The 26987-nt window shown below is 35.6% G+C and overlaps 1 protein-coding gene across 1 annotated transcript in view; it reads right to left on the bottom strand.

Annotated features, from left to right (window-relative positions):
- GPHN (gephyrin) overlaps nucleotides 1-26987 on the bottom strand; it is a 195926-nt gene that overhangs the window by 41847 nt on the left and 127092 nt on the right. Inside the window, exons 12-15 of the mRNA XM_031064763.1 lie at nucleotides 24511-24552; nucleotides 9924-9986; nucleotides 7584-7626; nucleotides 4217-4354 (exon numbers count right to left, since the gene is read on the bottom strand). Coding sequence (XP_030920623.1) covers nucleotides 4217-4354; nucleotides 7584-7626; nucleotides 9924-9986; nucleotides 24511-24552 — 286 coding nt within the window. The remainder of the gene's footprint in view (nucleotides 1-4216; nucleotides 4355-7583; nucleotides 7627-9923; nucleotides 9987-24510; nucleotides 24553-26987) is intronic.

The raw sequence follows: 26987 nt of genomic DNA, 5'->3' as shown, positions 1-26987 counted from the left end.
TGCTGAAAGTATGATGGAGTGAGAGATTGCATGATTATTTCTGCCAGGAGCATTTGCATGGATACGTGCTTTAGAGATTATAGCCTTTGAGACATGCCAAAAAAGAGAAGTGCATAAAGTGTGATTCTGATTTTACAGAAGAGCTAGTGCTGCACACTAAATGGGCAGATTTTGTAAAAAAGTTCACCTACTTCATTTGAAAACGTTCAGCACCAGTGAAGCGGTATTATAATGATTGTATTTTACTTATTAACACAAAGTGATTTAGTTAGCAATTAATTATTGTAACGATAATAACATTGTGCTCACATCTGTATGTATCAACTTCCAGCCTGAAGTTACTGTTCATGCTGCATTGCTGAAATAAGTATTGCCATGAAAATGCTGCTGAAAGCTGTTAAAGCCACTAGAAAAGCACTTTTGTAATGGCCATTAATCCACCTGTGCAAACCTGCATATCAGTGCCTGTGATACACAATACAGAATTTATGAGAGACTTCACAGAAGCTTGTACACTTATACTGAGTAAAAGAATGCAGACACAGACATTTAAATTATAGCACAGAAAAGGCAGCTATCAAAGGCCTAGTAAAAACACCCTTCGTTCATAGATGCATGAAATCTCATACAAAAGTGATACTTCCAATTTTAGCAGCCATGTTGTGCCTTCATTTTGCTTCTTGTCTGCATGGAAAATCACACCAATTAGAGCAAAGTTGAACAGTATGTTCGTGGCATACTGCCATGCAATATTTGAAAGGAATAAATGGCTAGCCAGTAATGGGAATGAATTTCATTACAAGAAGAAAAATGTAAGAATTATTTGCTGAAGCAGCCTTAGGCATTTAAAATGAAGCAAGTCAGCAACTAGAGGACAATCTTAACTACCTCTGCAGTCTCTTTTAAGAAAATATTCTAAAAATACAGTTTGACCCTATTTTGATTAATTGTAATTCAGAAAGATGTTCTGAATTATTTTAATGCCATCAAACTGCCCCTTGTGATGCTCATAGCTTTCTGACACAAAATGGAGAATTACATTAAACTCACTTTTCAAATGTGGGTATTTGCTAATCTTAGGTGGTGAACCTGGTACAGTTCCATGAAGAACTTTGATTTCTCTGGGGCACAGCAATAAGACATCTTGTACTAGGAAGTGATGGATTTTGTAAACACTGCCCTGGTAGCACTTCACTGTGATATGAAAAGTCAATGCTACCAAACCAATCAATTAGGCTCTTGGACTAGACAAGAATAAATGTGCTGTTCTCTGGCTTAAGCTCATAAAATGTAGATTGCTTCTGCATTATAATTTTATTATCAATTGAACTTCTGCATCTTCTTAGTTTCAGAAGAATAATCATAATCATGTTGTCTAAAAACTTAACCTTATGTGCCCACAGAGCTATACTCACTTAACTGCATTTATTTGGAATAAAAGTCTGATTGGGGGCTTCATACCAGATCTCGATGATGGCAGGTGAGAAATAGGCTTCAGATGCCTTGGGTTTATGACACTTCCTTAAAATGCTTTAGGACAGTCCATTTTAAAAAAATATTAAAGTGGTTAAATGATCTATATGGTCACTGAGCAACACACTAGTGTGAAAGCCATGCTTCAAAAGATAACTTTAATAATCCTCTCCCTTATGTTAGGAGAGAATAGATAGATCTGTGAGACTACAGCCTACCTTGACTTAATCAAGAATAAAATCAGGACTGTACTGGGTATTTGTACAGAATAACATTCAGCTGCTTCATTTATGAGGATGAATGCTATGAAATATGTTTAGTTTTAACTAAATCAGGTTAAATTAATTAGGGAATTAGGACTCCTAGAATTTTGCACATTTCACTTTCCTTGGAGAGAAACTGTGCTCCTGAAAGTTAGTTTTCAGAAGCTCAGTTGTAATTCAAGACACAAAATCACAAAGAAAACAAACACAGCACAATACAGCTTTTCTAAATACAGTTTCAGACCTCCAGAACTAAATTTATACCATTTTCTGAAATTTGATGTATATTTAAAAAAAGACAAAAAAAAGAACCTGTTACTAATTTGTCTGTTTAACATTATGGTGACCCTTTAAGAACTGAAAATGCATTTCCATCTTGGCATTTGTAGAAACAAATTAGAAATCTACAATGTAGATTAAGAGAATTGAATTTGCAGTATCACAGACACAGACATGTCCTTTAGGGTGTCTCCTATAGGCTCAAACCTGAAATTTCATACTATATACTTGGAAAACATACAGTGCTAAAATAAGTGTATACTACTTTAAAAATAAATGGCAAGATAAAATCTTGCTCTACAGTGCAAAAATATGAAGGAATTGTTGGTATAATCATGTGAACATTAAATCAAGAATCTGTCTCTGAACCATCAATCTCATGCTTGTGTTTTGGGTTAGAGGGAAGAGGGTCAAAACTAAAGTGACTCAGCAGACTCAGTTCATTACTTTTGAAAGAACAAGAGTGCCAGGAATAAAAATACATACATTCTGGACTTAGAATCAAAACTTCTTTTATTCAAAGAAGAATAATAATCCTACAGTACCTTAACGGTATCTGACATACCAAAATAAATATATGATGTGCTTATCAGAGAGGCAGATGCCAGTCTTTCATCCTTTATTTCAGGAGTTCAGGGTTGCATTCGCATTTATTTGGACTAAATGTACCCAACACTGCAGCTCATCATATTGTTCACAAAGGGCTGTCTTAGAAAAGACATTGAACTGACAGCTACCCAAAAGGCCCAATAGTTATGCTCAGGCATTTAAGCCTTAATGCCTTCTAATCTGCATGCCATTATGAAAGTGCAGGATGTATTATGCATATTCCTTGTTGATCCAGTATTGCTGCTGTTCTGAATGCAGGGTATGGAGCATTTTCTCAGAAATCCTGCTGCCAAGGCATAGAGGAGCACTGAACTCTGCTTGGAGTCACTAAATGCACAGGTGTGATATTGCATACAGTCTGCTAAATCAGTATGTCAATATGAAGACATCTTGAAGGCTTCTGGTAGCACAAAGTTTTGGCAAAGAACATGAAAACTTTGAACTTCCAAGCCAGAAGACAGAATATACCATTCAGAAACCATTTGTGCCTCTCCGCTGTCTGTAGCACACCAGTGTCCCAGATGTTTTTTGCCTTTTGAGGTTTATAGTTCCACAATCTCTTCACTGACCACCTTACTTTTGGACAATCTGGAAGAATCCCTGGAAGAGGTTTCTGCTTCCCTACCTAGTTTAGGTTTACTTGTCAGCATATTTCCTGTCATGGTTTTGTTATGTGCCAAGAACATCTCCCAGATAATGTCTAGGCTTGATGTAAGGAACAGCAGAAGCTTAGAGAGGCACCTAATAGACATTATGATACAGTATTTCAGGAAGGAGGATAGTTTAGCTGAATAAACATGAGAGATGCCTTGCTAATTCCTTTTAGGGCCAGAAAAATCACTTCATCTATCCCTACTTATTAATGAGTATAGATACAGTCACAAAGTCACAAAGTCTGATATTTTGCTTGCTGTTTGGTGCTTTTGAAGACAATCTCACTGTATAAATCAAAACCAGTTACTCTTTAATTACAAAGTTTCTATAGCTCAAACATTAAAAGGAAGCAATTTCAGAAAATGATCATGTAGTGTTAGATTAGGAAAAAGAATTGTATTTATGAGAAGAAGAGGAAAATTCTGGAATGACTAGCAGGTTAACTAGAAACTGGAAAAAGAGTCTGAGATGAACTATTAAAGATAAAGACATGGAAAAAAGTGATCTGGAATCAATAATCACTTTGCTTTGATCATTAATCTTGGATAGGAAAGGGACTTAGTGAGAATCTTCCACAGTGAGACAACAGAGGGAACCAATCACAGTAAAGCTTTCAGCTACTTGCTACCTACAAAAGTCCACTGAGGCATGTTCAGGTTGAGTATAATATGTTTGCTGCATGTAATACAAACAGGAAGAAAATAAATTCATGTGTTTTATTAGTGTTCCATTACAGTCTCCTTCAGGGAGCACCACTGAGTTCAACTGACATTCTCCTAACTTTGAAAGGTTTCCCCTATTACAAGTATTTCCTAAAGCAGTTTCTCCTGGAAAAAGCACTGTTTTCAGACACCTCACAACATTAATAAAAGAGAAGGAAGGTTGCCAAATAGGGAAGAAATCACCCTCAAGCTCACAAAGAATCCAATTTAACGTACCTCTGTAATTGATGATTTCTGTTCCAAGCACTGGGGTCATCTCCAGAACTGTGATGAAGGCCTTGTCCATAGATGTCAATGGGAATGGAGACATGCGATGTCTTCTTGCTACCTTGGTAATGTCAACAGCACTGTGACCTGCAATGGGAAAGAACAAATTCATGTAGGCTACAGTGAGCAGATTCATGTAGTGATGTTCATTTAAACCATTTTACTGAAACTAATCAGCACTTTGGAACAAATTAAATGAGTTAGTTATCACTATTGAGCTTTCATGTCTGACCCTGGGAAGACACTGTATTCAACTAGAATCAAGAGAGCGTATATCCTTATCTGTAGTGAAGAATATACCAGAAGTCTCAATGAGCATGAAAAGATAGGTTAATGTACAACAGAAGCCCTTCCAGGTGATGCAGTATTCTACACTGAGGATGATAATCTGAGGCTAATTCAGTTCTATGAACTCAGGACAATTCACTCCATTCTGTTCTGCACAAACACATCTCAACATACTCTGATGAAACCCAACAATGGACCCTGTGCCAGTGAGCCTACAATCCAAGAGTGAGATGGGACTCCAAAGGTTTGAAAGGAAGACAGAGAGAACACAATGAAATTACTGGGCAGTCAAGGCAGCAGACAGTGTCTCCAGCTAGTGGGCATCCTACCCATTGTCAAGATTTTGTTGTCACCATAGCAAAGTGTTTAAATGTATGATTGAAGGCAGTAGGACAACCTAAGAAAGCTTGCTTTTCCTGGGTGTGAGTGACAGGTAGGGAGAAAATATGACAGAAATTGTTTGAAAATGAAACCAACACTGTGTTTGATTTCATGATACTTACTGAGAGATTAAACAAGGGGACAGCAAGCTTTGAAGGATTTTGGAAGTGAAGATGAGCAACTGAAGAGAGAACTATTGCAGGAATACATAAACAAGAGCAACAGATATAAATGGAAAGATTCAGACAATTACAATTGCAGAGTATCTTGAAAGGATTTACCTAGAACAAGAAGGTATTTATGAGAGCCAAAGTGGATGATGTTCTATACATGATATGTAATGAAATTCCTAAGTAACATAAACTACAGTACAGAAAGCATTAGATAATAGAAACTAATTTTTAATGACATGATTTTGCTTTGCAGTCACTACATAAATATCTCATTTGTTGCTGCACATGCCTTCATATTCTGAAAAAAAAAAGATTATTGCTTCAAGGGTAGTCTTCTGATAAAAAGCAAGTAAAAAATAGCACAACAATCATGCAGTCTAAGCCCTTCCTTCAGAAGAAGAGGTTTCTTAATTAATCTATATTAATTGTTCAGCACTAACACATGCTTACCTTTTCATGTGAGACATTGTTCACTAATTGTTTTTTGTTATTAACAGAGTAACTATCTTTCAGAGGAAGAAGTAGAGACAAGTGATACTGCCCACCTAATTCTTCCAGGAATGATTCTGGAAGAAATTCTTTGAACAATCTCTCTGTATGTATTTAGAAGATGACATGATGAAAAAAGCAGGCACTGTGAATTTGTCAAGCACAAGTAATTTTTAATTGATTTAATTCTTTTCCTTAAGATAGCAGTTGGCATTCTGAAGAAGAGAGAAACAACTGATGAGACATTTTCTAACTATATTAAGACTTTGCAAACTCAAACCTAACTTTCACATAAGAAAACTAGGGACAAATGATCCAAATTAAACTATTGTAGGGTAAAAGTGTAGCATGGAAAAACTGCATTCCTGGTTTTAACAATGGGGATCTCCCTAGCAAGCTTACATTTCCAAGTTATCATGTCTGTTTTTTGTTGACAACATCATTAAAGAGGAAAAGGAAAGCATTTGTGAAATACAGTCAAACTTCCCACACCTGCCTCTGCATAAAGAAAGAAGCCCTGCTTTAACAGCACTGTAATTCCTGAAGGTCCAGCAGATTCCACACAATACATGCTGAAAACCTTTTCCTGATGTTTTAAGTTGGAAAATATGAAGGAAAATGCTAAGAAAAAACATGTCACAGCAATGAAAGCTGAGGGAATTGTGTGGCAGTGAAAAACCTTTATTCTATTGCCACTAGATGCTTTTACTGCTTCTAGCAGTAATTTCACTGCTACTTAAAACTCACTGTTAGCTACTTCAGAAACTGACATTTCACCTCCTTAAACCTTAAAAAGTGATAGAATTCACAGGTTTTGAATGCTTTGACTGGTCCCCAGAGAACAACATTCAGATTTGCAAGTCTGTCGCTAATGCATGTCATTTGATTAAGTCAAAGGTTCTGTTAAAATCTTCTGAGAAATGCATTCTCCAACATAGACTTTTTGGAAATAGTTAAAATTCCCCAACCTCTGACATCTTTTTTCCAACGCCAAAAGTAACACCCATTATTTCTGCAAGAAAAGTCAAGAAAATAGACCCCTTTTAGGTTTAACACTAGCATGAATAGCCTTTATGAAGGAAGAAAGATAGATGTTGGTGCATTTACTAACCTTTCTCTCTCCCATTTCTTCTACAAACAAATGCTAACACTTCTATTAGAGGTATCACAGATTTAAATAGACCCAGAGACAAACAAATTATTTTTTTTTAAATTGTAAAACTACTAAATGGCACTTTAATTACAAGCAAATGACATTAAACAGCTCCTCAGACTTCACCAAGTTATCTTTCACTAACGTGAAATGTCAGATAGCTCTAAAAATAACTACTTACATTAAGCTGCACTTTGTACAACAAAATAATCCTCTAGCTTTGAAGCAGCTAATTCAATTGGTTGCATAAGGTAGAAAATTCTTGACAGCCTGCTCTTTTACCACCAAAACAACTTCCTAGTCCTGTCATACATATACACGCACATATGGTGGATCAAATTTTAGACTAGAAAAGATTCCCACAACACAAAGAAAAAGAATTGTGCAAATTAAACTAGACATCATCTGGATCAAATGTGAACTCTTAACCTTTGCAGTTTTTGGTTTGGTTCTATGTAATCCAACATTCAAATTCATGTTCAAGTATGAAAATAAAAATATGTACATTCAAGTTGAGAATCTCCATTTTCATTGTCTTTCAGTGTTAATTCTTGCCCATAAAACCTGCACACACATGATCATTTACAACAAAACATCACAAACAACACAGACCTCCATGTCATTAGAAATACAACTTGGAAGAATAATTTAAAAGGTGACTCTCCATTAACACATGAACACTATGAGCTATTTACAGTTTTACCTTTGGATTGGATTTCTCTGTCTTAAGCTACTAAATTTCTGCTGCAAACCCACTTAGTCCCACCTCTGATCTGACTATCTTCTGAGCAGTCCTAGTTTCTCAATAGAGCTAAGAAGTTTCTGCACTTACTTGCTCTGAGGATGTTCTCCTTGCTGCTGCACCTAGACTGCACCTGCAGAGAGAGCACAGAGTCTATGAGCTACAGAAGTTAACCAGAATACAAAATACAGAGATAAAATGGGCAAGCTCCTGGGATCTAAGACAGAGGCTATACATATTTTCAGCAACATTTTTAAATATTTTGCATGAGATAAGTATATTTAAGCAGAAGGGTATATTTAAGATGATGGTCAGAATCTGATACAAGCAATTTGATTCCACACCCCTCCCATAAGAAACAAGATGGCCTAAGGACAGTAAGTGAGAAAAATCAAAGAACAGTGCTTAAAATTATGTGTTAAGCATCAGTTTTCAACAGAAAATCCACATTTTCTTATACAGCTGTAATTACAGTAGCTCTGAATCAAGGTCCTGTTTGATGATTAGATAGAATACTAACAAAAGTATATGACCTGATTTAAAATTCTATTGCTAATATTTTCAGGTATTAAGAGTTTAAAATATTTAGTTTCAATTATGTTGATTCTGAAAATGTTTAGTAAGAAATCACAATTGTATAAGCAACACACAACTGTCTAAATGGCTCCTGGATGGAGCTGATAAATTTACTCTGCTGTTCCTATTTGGTTAAAAGAAATGCTATGTTCATTTTGAATTTTGTAGTGGGATTCTACTTTAAAAAGTAACTGTGTGACAATGACATGGTTTTTCAACAACCCCTCTTCCTTGATGCTTGGCTACTACTGTGCTATTCCAGATAGATTAGTTTGACTACAGGGAAATTGGGCAATTCACATGGGTCTAATATTCTAGTAACACTGGATATTTACAATTCTGTTAACTATGCAGATTTAAAAAAGATTTTTTTTAAAGAGTATCAGCCCTGTAAACACCACACAGTTGAAACTTTTAATTCTTCTCAGGTTTGGAAAGACAGCACCATGTATAATAACCTTGAAGTTACAAGTTTTCAGATGGACTACTGTCAGGCCAGATGACTGAACTGGCAGCATTGAATAGAAAGCATTTTGTATGGACAAAACCCCAGCGAAAGTACACTTCACAGGAAGACAAACCTCTGAGATAGTAAGAACTGAATCCTTCTCCTTTTTACTTTATTGAGAAAGGTCTTTTAAATTTCAATGAGAATACTGATAAAGTAGAAGCGTGTACATGTAGTGAAAGAAGTGGAATAGCACAGGTGATGCTGAGGGTGTAATTTCCCAGCAGAACATCTGTCTCTGCTGCAAAAGCAAAGGAGTGAATCCAGATTATCTTTCAGACCTCACTCTGGACTTGCAGTCACAGAAAAATTGCCTAGAAAGTGAATATGTATTATCTAACAATTGATGAAGAATAATAAACCCCCAACCCCTCAAAAGCTGTCTTCAGAAAGGAACAACCATTTAAGTCTGAAACAAATGGTGCCCCAGCTTCTAAACCTCTTTCTTCTGTTCCACAGCAGCTTGCCCCAGATAGATAGTCACATAAAAAAATTGGATTCTACAGCGCAACACAATCTACTTATTGTAATGGAATAACTTATGGAAAGTAATGTTGCAACTTAGAGTGGTTTATGGAGTCCTTCCCTGAAAAAAACTCTTGTTTAACAAAAACAAACAGAAAAACCCCACACCCTCCCCACTTCCCACCAAAAATACTATACAAGAAAACTGCAAACAAAATAGGAATGATGCCCAAATTTGGCCCAGAGTTGTTTTACCAGATTTCAAAGGCATAAAATGAACTCTCTTTGGAAGAAGTAAATATTTACCTATAATTTACCAAAGGACAATTCTGGACCAAAAAGGTGGTATAATGGCAGGAAAGAAAACACAAAAGAAAGAGAAGCACAGTTTGAGAGGGAGAGAGAAGCAGGATGGATGTGGCAAGGCAGAAGATGGTGTATGCAAAAGGAGACATGGGCCTATGTGTGTAAGACTACTGTCTAAAATGGAAGAGGCTCTCTTATTTCTCACTGAAAAACATGAAAAGAGAAAATGAGGAATGGACCTGCTGCAAAATAACCAAGCGATTCAGCAACTGTGGAATGAAATTCAGTGAGATAACACAGTCCTAAAGAAAAAGGCAAAAAACCAAAAATACAAAACACAAACATTTGAAACAATCTACTAAAACAAACTAAGTAAAATATGTGATCCAAAGGACACAGATAAAAGCTACTAGAGAAGGAGGAAAAATGTTAGCAGACAAAGACAGCGCTAAAGAAGTAAAATGGAAGTCAAGAGAGAGTCTTTCAACAAAGTGGAGGAACAGAAGGAGCCCAAACCCATAGCGCAAAGCAATGTTTGCGAATGGAAAACAGCTCCTTTGAGCAGTAATAGTTACTCTCGAGTTGTAGCCTCTATTCCTCCTCAGTTCATCTTTAAGCCCTTCCAACCTATAGTGGAGCTAGTGTATGGACAAAAACAAGAGATTTATAATGAACAGAGCAGCTGAGATTTGCAGATCAAATCTTCTAATATAAAAAACGTGCTGACAAAGTTTTGCTCTTAAAATGTCCAAATGACAATGGTAACAAAAGACAGCTGGCTTCACATACAGCCTCTCACAGGTCATTTTTTTAATTCTGTGCACACAGAGGACTTCATATTTACTTTTTGATTTCTTACACCCAGCCTAAAGTTTCCATGTTATCACTCACCTGATGGGCAACATATGCAGTATGAGAAATAATTTGCTTCCCACAAATTTTAAAAGCAGCTGTGGAAGAGGAATCCATGATAATAAAATAAAAGGCTTGATCAGCTAGACTTGATCGTTTCCCAACCTATGCTCACAGCTGCAGAATACAAACCATGTTTTAACATAACTGACATCAAAATTAGTTATTACATAATATTTCTGTTTAATATGAATTGCACATTCTTATCCTAAATGTTATTTTTAATCAAAACTCCAGTAAAATGATTTTTAATAAAACCCACCAGTTCCCTAACACATACAGTTTTGGCAGCAATGGAACTTTTTATAAATGGGGTCATGTGCTTCAAGTGCCTTTTAAAATATTAATTATTTGTATGTTTTACTACTTTGTTATTTGTGACATTTACAAAAAATCTGTATTCTTTTCACAGCTATTGTTTACTGAGGAATCCATGCTACATTGCATATAGTACAATGACTGACTAGGGAGAATTATTATTAGGAGAATTTACTGTAATTCTTCTCATTCACAGGTAGTTACAGAAATAACAACCTATGGTTGTCTTTTCTTTCACAGGGAAAGTATAGACTTATTGTTTGTCCATTCTACAGCCTCTTGGCTCACAACCTATCTTAGCAGAAGATACATTGGGCTACCAGCCAGTACCATTCCCTTGCATAGTTCAGACAGAATGTAACCAAACCCAAAGCATTCAGTTCACATTACTCTGTATTTTAAACAAATTGGATTTTATGTTCTTGAAAACGTAACTTCATCATGCTGGAATGCAGAGTAAGCTTTCTCCCATAAGCTGAAGTAGTAAATAGAATGTGAAATACAGTACTCAAAAATAAATAAAGGGAATGGCAAAAATAAAGAGTCCTGCTGACAACTTTTATCTATTGGTCATGACTGGTCTGAAAAAAAACCAAAACAGTGGCTGTACTAAATTGGATTCATTTAAATTTACATAATATGTTTTGCTGCAAATAAAAATCAGTCTAAAGATTTTTTTCAATAAAAATAGAAAAAGACACAAAGAAAAGTTCATGCTACGAGTGAAAAACTCATGTGAAAAATAATGAAAAAAGAAAACTGAGAAACCCTTTAACACTCTACACCATGACTGTTAGGAATTGTTAGAGAAATTACTTACCTTTTTAAAGTCATAACAAGATTAGCACAGAGTATTAAGTCAGCTCTTCATTATGGGAGGTACAATTAAAAGCCATTGGTTATAATAAAACAAATTGCTAGACAAAGGTGAAGAGTTTCCAGCCCAATATGAAAAGCTAACTCTTACAGGAGTACACTTGAACTCAATACTACAACATGAAGAACAATTCAGAGCAACGACATCAAAACATGAGTTACCACCAACAGCAAGAGCCCATTTCTCAGGAATACAGAGCCTGCAGGAGCTGGCCCATAACCTTTAGCACTTATGGGGAAGCACATTGCTCCACTCTGAGGAAAGCATGCAGAATGTGGAACCACCAGCAGAAACCCAGACACAGGCAGACACAGAGGACTAAGGTACAGCAGCGGGAATGAGTTCGCCAAGCTGTAATGAAGGAAGCAGGGTAAGCAAAGCACAGCAGCTGTTTACAATTTCAGAACTGCATTCTCACTCTCCCAAACACCAGGCAGGCCTGTTCACGAGGTATTGCACCTACTGCACTTTCTGCTGGTGAGAAAGTGCATAACTCATGCAGCCTTTCCTTAAAACTACAGCAGCTTCATGAAGACAATGTATCTGCTGGGATGTGGGAAAGTTTGCTGCTGCTGCTTTTGTTCTGTGTGTGATTTATTATTTCATGACCCAAGTTCTGTACCATATACACTGTACATGTGCCATTTGAATGGTCTCTGAAATATTTGCCTGCTTTAAACAGATTTCAAATCACATGTGATCTGATTTATAACTGTAGGGGTTTGCACAGTGTCTTCTGCCTAAAATACCTTCTATCCTCTAAGAGTGCAACATACATTATTCACTGTCTCAAAATAAACAGAAAAGAGAAAACTAAACCATGAATAACAATGTCTGAAGCTGCTCTGATAATACTTAGACAAACTGATTTTGGCATGTTATACTAAGCAATGTCCATAAGGTTAAACTAGGAGAAAATAAAAAACCCAATGAAATACATTTTGATTTCACTAAAAACACTGTGTTAAATCTACCCTGATTTAACAGGATTAATCTATTAATTATTATCTCTGTTCTCTGAAGAGAGATATTTTTTTTACAATAATGAAGTTGTAAAAAAAAACATTCACAAGAATGCCTTGGGTTGGAAGGGACCTTAAAGATCATCTAGTTCAAAAAAAAAAGTGCATCTGGAATTGTGTACTTCACAAAACATTCAATAAGGTATGTGAGGTTTAAAAAAATCCTATTACAACATGCAGTCTTCCAATTTCAGGAATCAATTCTTATTCAAACTATGCTTTTACACTGAACTGAACACACGAGGTCTTAAGAGAATGCTTTATGGCCATCCGAATTAGAACTAAACTCAGTTCAAAACAGCAGAATAATTTTTTCCTATTATACTGAGACTACTTCTGAAATGGAAAGAAAAATGAGCACAAGGAATTTGATAGCAGCAGACGTTACTCATTAACACAATTTTTAAAACAAGCACTACTGATGGTGGGATTCAGTTCACCAAAACTTAAATATGAATATTAAATAATGTGGTATTCCACACAAGAAATCACTCATTTGGAGTGAAGAAATAAACAGAAAATTATTTGAAGCCAAAATAATTTTAGGAGCAGATTTTTACAACTTATTGTGTTATGCTTGGTAGGTGGACACTGAACAAAAGTCAATTCTAAATCTTGAATAGGTCACTGTCTTCATCCATACATTACTGAGTTCTCTTTTCTGAGCTTTTTCTAATCACCTACACTTTACATACAGATTTATTGAATTTTGATAATTGTTTCCCAGTAGACTATGAAAACACATATGGAATTCTATAGTCAGATTATGCCTCATCCTAACTACTATTCAAACAGGACAGTGGAAGGGGATAGATGAATACGCTATAGAAACATAAGGGCTGAAGTGGTTCCTTTTACAGGAGCAGTATTCAAAAAAAAAGGTATTATCCAATATTTCAAACAATATGGATTGAAAAGGCAAAGAGCAGTTTTCTTAGATTAGTCACCTCTCAACAGAAATTGACATTGTCCTGGAGAGGCAAAATCAACACATTTATTTATCCTAGAAGAAGATTCAGAGAAATCTTACATGACAACTAAAATTGCAACCTGAACACCTCACAATGAGAAGACAGGAAGAACTGTGATATATACAGCAAAAAAAGGAGACAAAATAGCAAACCACAGTAAGCTAACAGGAAAGTCAACTGGCTGCTACAAACTGGCAATATAGGCTTCATAGTTGAGAATTAAAAGAAGCAAAGAGGGATTTTCTCCCAAGCAGTTTTAATGAAATGTTTACCTTAGTATGAAAAAAATATATGAGCTGCATTTTGTGTTCTTAGGAGGGGGGATAGCATACAGATAATGCTGTATGAGTAACACTGGAAAGATGGCACATTTCAGTGATATTTTAGGGGTGGTTCAGAGCTTGTTCAAGATCACACTGCTTTTTGTTCAGAGAAGCTGCATGAATTATAACACCTAAATATGAAGAGATCAGGTATCTTGTATAAGATAAAGCCCATATTAATTCAAGTCATAAACATTGCCAAATTTGTTCACGAACTCCACCATCTATTTCTAACCTGTGCCATCAAAATTCAGGTGGGATTTGTAAGACACAAAAAATCTATAGAAACACTGCACTTGAAAAAATGAAACATTCTACTACTTGTGTTACTAATTGTGAACAAAATATTTTATTTTTTTGAATGAAAATCTTGAACATTCTCCAAATGCCCTGGAAATAGTCTCCAGTTTGAGAAGTAGATAGTGTAAGCAAAGGCAGAGAGAATAAGATGTATTTCCCAAGAGGTTCAAGGGTAAAAAAAATCCTGTTATCCTTGTTGTTTGCCATAGAAATGGTATTTACTTGCCTATTCTCACATAATTTCACACCCTGGCAATTTGACTGACAAACAACTTCGCCTTATAAGTATGCATTGGATGTCTGAGTTATATCCTATCTGACCAGCTTGAACTCCTTGTCCCAGATTAACCAACTTTTTAAGCTTTTTCAATCAGATACATGAGTGACATATAGAAATTCTTTTCCTCAAGCACACCATAAATTACTCTCTCACCCTTGACTAGTATGGTTGACATTTAAAAAAGCTTCGTTTCTATTACAAGTATTTTGCTTTTCAATGAAATTTCAATTATTTTCCCATTTTTATTTATTTACCCAGCAACAGCCAATTTCAATGCAGTATTAAATAGTGAAATACCAACATTACTGAAAAAAAATGGGAACTACTATTATTGAATTGTATGAACCTTAAAAATTTAAAATAAATTCTTTATTCAAATGTGGTAAAGTAAAATTGGCAAGTTTAAGTGAAACAACATTTAGGGCAGATCAATGTTATGTGGGCAACTCATTTTTCCTTTGACACGAAGGCATCGTAATTTCATCATAATTATTTTCAGCAGGGTTTCTGCATAAGACAAGGCTATGTCATTTTAATCTCCCTGCTCCAAGATTAGCTTCATGTTTTACTTACTAAACATTATTTAAACTGTCTGCTAAAAATGGGTAATTATTTAATTCTGTATAGATTTCTCTGTTTGGCTTGGTTCTACTGAACAAAACTTTATAATATGCACACAGGAATTTATTTTTGCAAAATCTTTGTGAAGCAGAGGGATGAGTTGATTTTAGAAATGGGAAACTGAGACCCAGAGACATCTAGAGTAAATTTAACCTAACATGCTTACAGTAGAATTGCAGATATTAGATCTTCAGTTGCCATTTATTTCAACTGCATTTGGAATGTCCAGTATAGAATCACAGAATGGTTTGCATTGGAAAGGACCTCAAAGGTAGTCCAGTTCCAACCCCCTGCCATGGGCAGGGACACCTTCCAGTAGACCAGGTTGCCCAGAGCCCCGTCCTACTTTGCACACTTCCAGGGATGGGGCAACCACAACTTCTCTGGACAACCTGTTCCAGTGCCTCACTACCCTTAGCACCTCATGTGAACTGGCCCTCTTCCAGCTTAAAGCCATTTTCCCTCATTGTATCACTACATGCCATTGTAAAAAAATCTCTTTTCAGCTCTCTTGTGGTCCCCTTAGGTACTGAAAGGCTACAAAAGTCTTTCTGGAGCCTTCTGCTCTCCAGGCTGAACAGCCCCAACTCTTTTAGCCTGTCTTCACAGGACAGATGCTCCAACCATGGAATCACCTCATGGCCCTCCTCTGGACTCACTCCAACAGGTCCATCTCCTTCCTGTGCTGGGATCCCAGAGCACATGGGATCCCACCAGAGCAGAGGTGCAGAATCCCATTCCTCACCCTCCTGCCCACACTTCCTTGGATGCAGCCCAGGATACAATTGGCTTTCTGTGCTGGGAGTGCACACCGCCAGTGTGGCATGACATGAAAATCAAATATGTGTCTCAAGAAGGACACACAAAAAATGAATACTCCTGAAAGCGCTGCAAGATGTTTTGCCAGCAAGAAAAATTAAGTCAGAGCTAAAGTGGAGACAGAAAGTGTGACAGAGGCTTCCTTGGCACCCTTTCAGGCCTTCCTGCTCCAGAAGGAGCAGAGATGGAGTCACCATTCACCACACCTGCTACTGCTGGGAAATACAATTCTGTTTTCCTAATATCTAGTTATTGTCAATATCTGAATAAATGTTGGTGAGGAATTGGCAGAAGCATGTTTGGAATTTTTAGCATTACTGCTTCTTCTTCTATCTGCTTCTAGGCCTACAGCCTCCATCCCTTTGATTCAAGGTCTGTGGAGCAGAAAAGCAACTCCCCACTGAAGTGGGACTCAAACTTGTAGGCTAACAAAGCTTACAATACCCATTTCATGCTTACAATCTGGTCTTCCTGAAGGCTGACCACACTGGTAACATTCCTTGTATTCCTATGTTAAAGGAACATGAACACATGTAAACAGGAACAAAGCAATCAAAACTTATATACTCTGTTCTGAGACTTTGTGGCTTCAAAGGCCACCAATTAAATGAGCAGTGCCCAAAGATTCAGCAAAACCCACCACCCAATTTCTTATATTTTTTAAAGCATCTTTAAAGTTAATTTTCACCTTTTTCTTGATGGTGTTTACCAGAAATTTTGGTTGGAGATTTTTATAGTTATTATCATTCTAAAGTGAATGGTTGGACTACTTTTTAAACTATATGAGCAGAAACAAAACATGTTTCCCAGGTAGTATAATCATAACTTCTGTACTAGCATAACTTCAAAGAAATTGATTTTAGTTAATATTTTTATTTGAGCTAGGAAGATTAAATTGGAAGGCCTTCAAGGACAAGAACCAAAACTAGTAAACCCAGGGCAACAATAATCTTATATCTGGTGTATATTATAGTCTCTCATGTATATAATATTCAGTCAAAACCTCAGACTTGTACACTTTAAAGTATAAAAATAAATAAAGCTCTTTAAAGTTTAAGATTCAAACTAGGGAACAACAGCTGTAAGAAAAATAAATCTTCATTTCATGAATCCATCTGAATAGTAAATATCAGACAGGGAACTTTCTGTATGAAGAGGTAGATTTCTGCCCTTGAGCTGAGACAGAAATACAGACTATATTCCTCTGAGGAGAATCCTTAAAGTGAAATGAGAATAGTCATGGATGAATAACATGAAGAATTCAGAGTATTCATAAACTACAGAAAAGAGAGGCTAGAACTGAACAAATGTTGCACTAAAAACGATTATGAAACCCAAGTCAGAAATTATTTTTGAAAGTAACCAGAAATGCAAAAGAAGAAAGGGATTTGCATTTCTGATTTTGCTTTGAGCCTCAAAGGCTCAACAGGATAAGATTCCTTTAGTGTTGTCTTGAATTTGGCAGTCTGGATTGCAAGGTCCAGCACAACAGCAATCAGGCTCTCCACAGCAGATATGCACCTGAGAAAACAATAATAATTGGGCTGGGCTTGTAGCAGCACTGAATTTTGGAAACTCAAAGATGAGAAAGGGAAATAGAAAATACTGTGAATAAGGACATTCATTCTGCCCTCCAGTTCTTAAAAAAACCCCAACTTTATGGCAAGAATGCTTAGCAAAAAAAGTTGTTTCCATGTTAAAAACAGCATTTGAAAAACAGGAAAAACAGGAAGAGAATTTAGGGAGTGCTCATAGGAACCCACTGACATTTGAGCTGTGCATTACTGATACTGACACTGCTGTGAATATCTAATTGATTTCCGTGTATTTAAACGGACTGCCCACAAGAGAAAGATGTAAATTAAATCACATGCGAGGCATTTTACATCAGTGATTTCTCCAAAAGCTTTAACAGCAGTAGAAGCTTTCCTCTACTTTAATTCATTGCTATTTCAGACTTTAGACTAATTTTTTTAAAGATTCTAATACTAAAGCTGACTCTTCAGAGTTAGATTGCTTTGGGAGCTGGAGCTACAGAACAGTTGCACTAAGTGTTATTACTAGTGAAACACAATGCAAAATAATGTCTGGCTTCTCAAACAAGTTGATTTAAGTAGTAAGCAAATAAATTCTAGACACTGTATGCTGGTGAGCAGCACAATACTGGATTTAAAAGAAAACAGTGGTTCTCTAGAAAAAAACTCTCACAGTTATATCTAATCAAGCCAATTTTTTTGCCATACAGTCAAAGGTATGGTACAGCATAAGAAAATGGATAAAAATCCCTTTGCTTAAATGGACATATTTACAGTGAAATAATGGCAAGACTACCTTCAGAAAGTGCGAAGGAGCCTATGCTATAATTAAACAAAATGAAAATGACACTGATAGCTCTTTGGCTCAATCTAATTTGTTTCATAAAGGATTGCACATCTCTATCTTAAGGCAAGGTGAAATGTCTTCCTGTTTTGTGGTACAAGAAACAAGGGAGAATAAGAATTAATAATTGAAATGTGAAGATTTGTCTTGAAACAAAAAGTAGGGAATTTTAAATTCCAGATGGAAAAGGACAGAAATTATTTATTTTCCCTTTCTCTATCACAGCTGATAAATGCAGCTCTGGAAAGCATTTCACCATAACAAAAATCAACAAAAAGTATTACAATTTTGTTAGGTTGAATAGATAAGGTTTAAGTCAAAATCTGCAACATTAAATGTGATGCTGTTCAAAACCCTATCTTTTACCACTCTCCCAAATGTTAAGTAGTTTTTTTTGTAAATTAACTTAGTGCTTGAACTGAACTTACTAGTACTGAATGAAAGTGCAAAATGTTAATATGAAGGGATAACTTTATTTGGCAGAAGTCAAAAGCTAAGTACCATGCATAGAGAAGGTGTAGGCTTAACTAATATTTTGCTTGTATTTTGAATGTATGAACTAATAATGGATCTAATTTGAGATTCAGCAATGGTTGAGTAATGATAAATAGTATTTAAAGCACAAATATAGCAACATTGGTTAAAGAATTAAAAAAAATCTGATGTCATTGATCAAAGTTATTAATGCATACTTTGATCAGATTATTGCAAAAACACGCTGTCCTTCCTGATGTAACTTTGAAATTTTGCCATACTCTATTCTTATATGATAAAGAGAACACTAGAGAAGATGTCCGCAACCTTAATCCTAATATCATGAATGAAGACAGCACTAGCAAAACTATTTTCTATGAATAAGGAAGATCACATTTTTCATATATTTTTGCATTTTAATGTGCATTGAGGAAACTGTGTTTCTCTAAAAGTAAGAATTTGAATGAATTATTTTTTCTTAAGCATAGAATAAGGTTGTACTGCTAGCAAATCAAAATGCAATCCTTTAAATGGCAATTGCCAAATAGAAAGCTCTGAGTTCTTGCTCATGTTCAACAGAGAAATACCTATAAATTCTAATTTTACTTAGAAACTCATTGTTCTATTTGCAGCTGCAAAAAAAAAAAGGAAAAAGGAAAAAAAAGAAAAAAACCAAACCCACAGAAAACCAGGAGGAGATAGTGCCAACATATTTGGAAAACCACCAAATGATTATGGGATTGTTATTGGCTCTATTGTGTTCATTTATTTCTTGGAAAAACATTATTTCAAATTGGAAAGAGCATCTCTAGAAAGTATATGGCATTCCTAAGGCAACAAGATAGGGAATCTGAATTTAATGCAGAAATTTCTGTTCATTGGCTCAGTATATTTTTGTATGTCAGAAGTAATGAATGAAGTTCTCTATCTGCTGAACTTCTACATAAAATCAGAGAAAAGAACAGGGAACCGGCTTACATTTACTCAATTTGGGCTATGTAGAATAAATTTACAACAGATATCAACAGAGAACTTAGCATCCTATACCTAAAACTGAATTCAGGTTCTATGCTGGTGGTAAACATCTCCTAAATGACCTTCTGGTCATTCAGCACTGCCTTCTAGTCAAAGTAGTCTAAGCAGAAGGAGAACCAATTCCTTACCTGGCTTTAATTCTGAAAAACAAGATCCAGTTATTTACAACATTTTGCAACGTACACTATATAAAATACTTTAATTTACAGCACTTAATGATCTTCACGCGGTCTCGGAATGGTCTTCTGGAGTCAACTACCTACTGCAGAAAATAGTATTTCCTCTTGTTCTCTCAATACTGCTCCTTAATTCCCTGTACTGGTGACCATCAATGAGATAATACAGGTCTCTGCTGTGTAATTAACAATGATAATTATACAATTAAATTCCCTCAATCAGTATGCAGCCAATACATTTTTCAAACCTATCTTTATAGAAATCATTTTTCTTGAGGGAGAGAGAACTAACACAGTATTTTGCAGATCTTTCACAATAAAAGACAGCATGTTCTAAGCACTCAATGAGGCTAAACAAAACACATGAGAAGCTGTGGACCTGAGTGTCTTCCTCTTTGAAAAACTTGATTTTTTGGAAAGAAGGGAGTAGCACTGCAATAAACATTTTGTTGCCACTATCCTTCCAACAAGCAGATCAAGAGGTTTCCTTCATTACACTTTTAGCCAAACACACAGCGCATGCAAAAGCCAGAGGACAGGGAGAGAGAGGGAAACTGATGCTGCTAATAGAAAATTCGAGATACAAATGAGAATAAAAAATGGTGCCACTGCATAACACTAACTAAATGTAATTTTATAAATTAGGAGACTATGGGCCTTTGTTGAATAATCTGTCCAATTTACATTGTGAATATTTTTGAGATTCATGCTGATGTCAGAGTAGCTCTAAAAATTTAAGAGAAGCTGATTTGATTTAATATCTTAAGTGAACTACTACTATTTAAAAATAAACTGTTTTGTGACAACTGAATAATAAGTAAATTACATATCTATACTACACATACCATACTGTGCATCTGTTAAGTCATCATAAGTCCTAATTAATAATTTAACTCTTAGATAAACCATTTAAGTAGTCCTGCTAACATCCACAAAAATTACAGGCATGAAGCTAACTAGTTTTCATCAAGGATGAAAAATTTCATGACACACTGTGAAATTTAAAGAGAATGTAAACTTATATTTTATCATCATACCATTTTACAGAATTAAAGATTTACTTCTCTCGACAGAAGGAAATCTCTTTTTAAAAAAACTCACTTCAATTTCACTGAATTGCACCAAAACCAAGACCTCATTACAGACATGTAGAATTGTAAAGGGGCTGACTGGGGCTAAGAGCTTGTATCATACTCCTATACCATAATGTCTGCAACTCTACAAACCTCTCTGTACATAAAAGTAAATAGAAGTTTCTAAAATCTTTCTGCTCATTACTCTCACTCAAATAGGCATCAGCTGACCACATTTGGAGTTCCACTCATGCTACTGGTGACAATAAAAAAGAACAGATGAAAAGAAGCTTTTTCTAATTATTGGACTCTGAGATGCAAAATAGCCTCTACAAGGATGTTTTCTATGAACAAAACAGGCAGCAAATTCTACCTCAAATACTTCACAATGCAGAATACACAGGTCCTGTTTGGCTTCTGCTGGAAGATCTTTTATTTCGTCATTCAAAGACCTTCTATGTGGCAGGAAATCATTGATAGTAGATTGACTTTCCTTTTTTACAATCTGAGCTCTACAAGTCTCAGTCAATCCAATTCCAGACCTCTTCTCAACAATTAAAATCGTGACGAAATTTTACAATTAATCTAATACATCTACTTCCTAAAATGAGATTTCAGAAATAATTTCTATGAGGTTATCTCTTTCATTTTTCATTTTACCTTTGTCAGAAGGCAGGTACACCTGAAATCTCAGCACTGATTCCATTTCTCTTGCCATTTTGTTCCAGGTATCCTCTGAGGGTCCAAAGCTATCTGATGATGACTCAGATGCAGAAAATTAAGAAGCTCTTAACTTGGTGCTTTAAGAATTAAATTAAGAAAAATATTTTTTGGAATAAGAACCACAGAAATAAGTGTGGACACAAAAACCCCCTTGAGATCCTATCAGAAGTGTGGTTCTTTTTTTCCCCAGGTTATGAGACATCACGTAATACACCATTACTTATTTTCTTCCCATGATAGAAATTACTGACAGGCTTCAGGAGTTGATTTAACAATACTTCAATTTGGGAGATTTTCTATCTTATAATTTAGAAGTCAAGATGTTTACTCATAGAATCCTTTCCCCTTTTTCCAAAATAATAGAGGATGATGTTGAACATTGTTTGACATGCATCCTGATATGAAGCTCTATTTTTGAATGAAGAGCCTCTTAAAGATAGAAACAAGACTACAAATCCTTTATGGACCCCAGAGAACCTCCAATCCCTTCCTGCCTCTTCAAATAATCACAACTGCCACAGAAATCTTTAGTTTCAATTGGTTTATAGCTTTGGCTCTGTCAGTGATGTGAATGTTCTCCTGAAAAACACACAGGGTGGTAGTCTGGCACCAGAGAATAATGTATCCATATTTTTTATACTTTGTGCTTCTTATATCTTGTACTGTGTGTTTTGTGAGCATGAAATTCCAATCAGCTACTGCATCACAAGATCTGGTTCAGCAGACAGCCAGGTTATTCGTAGTTTAGATATGAAGATCTTGCCTTTGGACAGAATATAAAGGATGAATTGCTTGCACAGTCTTGCAGTGCCACTTTGATACTCCAGATAGCAGATTCTTGAGCACAAATTGCAAGGCAGTGATAGTTTTGGAGAAGGCAAAAAAGTTTTTGGAATCTGATCAAGCAGGAGATCCATATATGCTGATCAGTCACCAGCTGCAATATGTTGGTTTGTACTTCTGAAGACAGTGATCCCTCCATAAAGAGATGGACAAATGGCTGAAGTTCCAGGCAAAGCAAGAAGACTCTAATTTCCCTAAAAGCGTGTCCTGGTTTGGGACAAATTTGGAAAGGAACTTCCAAAGGGATGTCTCCTAAAGGGCAAAATTCAGCAGCCCTTCCCCTCATCCATTTGGGAGAAAAAACTGTGTTCTTCTTCTCCCCCACTTCACTGCAGGAACCAGCCTTAACGGTGCAACACTCCCTTCTGGGCTAAACAGATGAATAGTGATACAACTCAGCATCATAAAGTCACCTCAGGACAAAGTGAATTATTGACTTCATCGTGTGTAAGAGCATGTTCATCACTTTTGCTGACATGAAATATGAAATGGCTGTCAGTCAACTCCTTTTTCTTAATTTTATTTAGGAAATCAGAAGAACGGAGTGAGGATGGCTTCTGTCTTGCACCCATAAGCACTAAACTTAATTGCTTGTTCTGCTGTTAGCTTAGAAAAAAGTGGCTTTGTATGCGAGTCTAATATAACTTATTTATTCCATATTGGTGTTTTGATGATAATCATGATAAAAACAGTAAGGCTTTCATATAATACTGTGGTGAAGCACAATGAACTGCAGAATACATATTAGGTGCTTTTAAGAACATGTACTTGATTATTTTTAAAACTACTCGTCTCCCAGTAAAGCCAGACAGATCTGACAGAAAAACTGGTAAGCATCTTTCTTCTTAAGAACAGTTCTATTACATCTTTTGCCTATTCATAGACTGAAACTATGAAAACCTTTTAGTACTGAGGATAAGGATGTGCAAGGAATGATTACTTGAGAAGCTGAAACTTTTGAGAACAAATTGCACACACAATCAGCAAGGTATGGGTCTTTCTCCTTAGGGACAAAGTGACTGAGTAGGTGAGCTCTTTATGTTTGTATTTTTTATATTGCTCATGAATATAACATCCAGAGCAGGTCTAGAACCTGGTCCACAGTGTGAGGTAGAGCAAACTGTTAATTTCTTATGGGATCTTCTCACCTTTAAAGGATTCTTTTAAAATACAGAATAAGTAACTATACATGCTCAAGACTGATTCAGTATAGCAGGAAACCTTAAGTCCATCTTTTTGATACTCATCCGCTTATCAACTATAATAATATGCTGAAACCTAATCTTTAAACAGCAGGCCATGGAATTAATTTTACAGTATTTTATAAACTTTGTTTTATCCCATGATGTTGTGAATTCTAGTTTATCTTAAGGTATTTCTTCTTTCTTTCCCATTCTAACTACAACTGAAAGCATTTTCATTTTTGATTCTTGTTAAGATGGTACTATACCTCATTATAGAAGACCATAATGAAGCTGATGCAAAAGTATTTAAAATGGTACATGCATTTTGTCAGGTAGTGACTCAAGCCAGAGCATTGGAAATTAATAATGAATTTCTGGTATCATAAACCCACCTATATCTATTCAGGTAATTAGCAATCATAATGATGATTGCCTGATGGCCATCTTTACAGAGTCCTTCCAGTTTCACTGTCCGAAAATGGGTCAGACTAACAAGTGAAGCATTTTGCAGCCTTGGCATCTGTAAATCTGTTGTTTTTACTTAATGCAAGAGATAACTAAGGATGTTTTTATAATATCATTTATGCTCATATGCTATGTAGTAATTGCCTAGTTACTGGACTACACATCATGGTGGTCTCAGACTGGTACAGCGATTTTAAAACCACGCTGAACATGGTTGCAGATTGATCATGCAAAATCTGCCCCCCAAGCTGATTTTTCCCCACTTGTGCACAGTGCAATGCAAAAAAAAAGAAAAAAAGTAAATAAAATCAAAAAAGTGTGATGGGTGAGCAGGTTGACTGTGTGAGAGAACACGTGCAAAGTATACCTCAGAAACACTATAGGTGGATGAGCACGAAGGGAGTCGAGCCTGGTTGTGCAGTGGGGAAAAGAAAACATTGTTAAAAAAGAAATGGTGGCACAGTAAGGGTCTCAGAAGGTTTTCTGTATAGGTGGTTCCAGCACTGAGATAGTGGCAGGGGGTTCATGAAGTTTCCATGACCAGCTATTTCAGAAACTTCAAATTTATGCCTTTTAAGGTGGAAGCTTCTTTAAAAGGGGGGAAAAATTAACTCTATTTGAAAAGAATTAAAACTAAAGATGAATCTGAAGACAAATATAAATTCTTAATCCTCTAGATATCTGACAACACTATGTTTAGGACAATAAGGTATTCTAGGACAAAACTTTACTGATCTGTTTCATTTAAAAGTATTATTCTAACTCTACAAAGGACACAATCTTATGGGTGAAAACCCATAAGAGGCTGTGAATATCTTTATGTGTTGACATACCAAGAACCACATTTTGACAAGGAGGTTTTTCTTCAATCTCACTGCCCTAAAAACCAGAATAACTCGCAAAGTTCAATGACTAATGGCCAGATATATGTCAGTAGAAATCTGCAGATTAAGCTCCTAAGCAATGTCATGTGTGTGATTCTTGAGGGACTCTGTCCACTGTCAAGAGCTTTCAGTGCAAGTTAACACAAATTAATTGGTAACCTATAGTTTTATTGATTGCTTAAGACACATTTTGTTTATGCATGATACCCATTATTCCAAACTATTAATCACTCAGACATAACTCGGGTATTAAAAAAAGACTCGCCAGTAATTTATAGAAAAATCTTTTCTTTAGGTGAAAATATTTCCTGTTTCACTGTGTGAAGTAGGAGAAAAAGCAGTTTATTTTACTAATAAACAAAATGTAAAAAAAAATGGTTTTTATAAATGTACTAAAAATCATGTCTTGATTTTTTTCTAAGGGTAAAAATGAATTATCAGAAACGTTAGCAAAACTTCCTTAGACTTAAAGTGTACAGCAGTTTGGTTACATTTGTGGTAAAAATGAATCCAGTAAGGATTTCCACACAGGTTATTAGTGACCACTTGCTTATTTAGGTATGTGATGGACTGAGCAGAAGACATAGTATTCATAGAAGTTTCTCAAGAATATTTTTCAGTTTCAAATGTGTATTTCATATTTTTTCATTGAAATACAAAATATCACTTCCAGGAAATTTCTACAGTCACATTGATCTATGCTAATTTGTGTCTCCATTAAATACACAACTTTTTTTTCTTCCTCAAAAAGTTTTAATACTCCAAAAATATTTTGCTCCTTTCTGGCATTCTCTATTTCACTTGCTCTTCTAGATAACATTGCTAAGGAAATTTGAATCCCACACACTCAGAATTTTCTTCAACTGATAAAATGTTTTCTTAAACTGAGATGAGTTGCAGAAGGATTAAGACAAAAATAGAAAATTCCTTCAACAAACAGCAAGACTGAAAAACACTGACTGAAAAAAAGTTTTAAGAAATCAACTTTATTCTTAAACAGTCTATTTTATAATTATAGAAAAACAAGAAAAAAAGAAAGATCTTCTGACACAGCAAAAAATGTTTCTAGAAATACAGCTTTAAAATCTTTCTAAGAAAGGTACGGTGTGCTTTTGCTCAGAACAAAGGTGCAGCTGTTCACCTAAGACTTTTGAATGAGGCTCTAATCAAGATTTTCACAAATAATGTCCAGCCATTGTTCCCATGGTTTGTCTTTCAACAGCATGGAAAAAACCACTGGCCTCAGTTTTGCAGGCGAGGATCCAAAGAATGCATGATTAGCAAGAATCCTCATAGCATGGGGTTTTTACATATCAGCAACTAGATGCACAGAAACAACCATGATCAGAAGCTTTGGAACTATACTCCACAAATTTTCAATGGCCTTTGAACTCAATCTGGAAAGAATGTATTTGCAATTCATTCTGGAATAAAGGTTCCACCTTAATGGTATTTCGCAATAGCATTTTGTTTTCACTTCTGGGGCTGGCCATCAGATACTACATGCTCCCCCTCCCATACCATTCAATACTTTTGCCACATTGTAGAAGTATCAAAAACCTACATCTAAAACCCTTTCCAAAAGCAGTATGGAAAAAATGAAAATTATTTTTAAAATTAACTATTAACTGATCTCTCTTTTTTTTTTCTCCAATTGTTCACTATTTCTTCTCTTTGATCAGTCATTTGTATATTGTCTTTTAAAATGCTCTTATCTAAAACATCCATTATTCCTGCATGAATCAGAGGAGCAGTGACAAAGCAGCAAATTTTAGCAATGCGTTCTGCTTGTTTTAGGAAACTTAGAGGCACATGCAGAATATATGTAATATTTCTTTATTTACTTACTTACATTTCTTACTAATTGACTGACTTCCATCATGGAGGATATGGTAATGAAATAACAGATGAAGTGGCACAGATGAACAGGACAATTCCATGACAACTCATGTTGTCATGC

The sequence above is a fragment of the Geospiza fortis genome, unplaced genomic scaffold (assembly GCF_000277835.1).
Source record: "Geospiza fortis unplaced genomic scaffold, GeoFor_1.0 scaffold54, whole genome shotgun sequence".
NCBI lineage: Eukaryota > Metazoa > Chordata > Aves > Passeriformes > Thraupidae > Geospiza > Geospiza fortis.
Note: the sequence above shows the minus strand (reverse complement) of the source record. Positions and strands in the feature narration are given on the sequence as shown.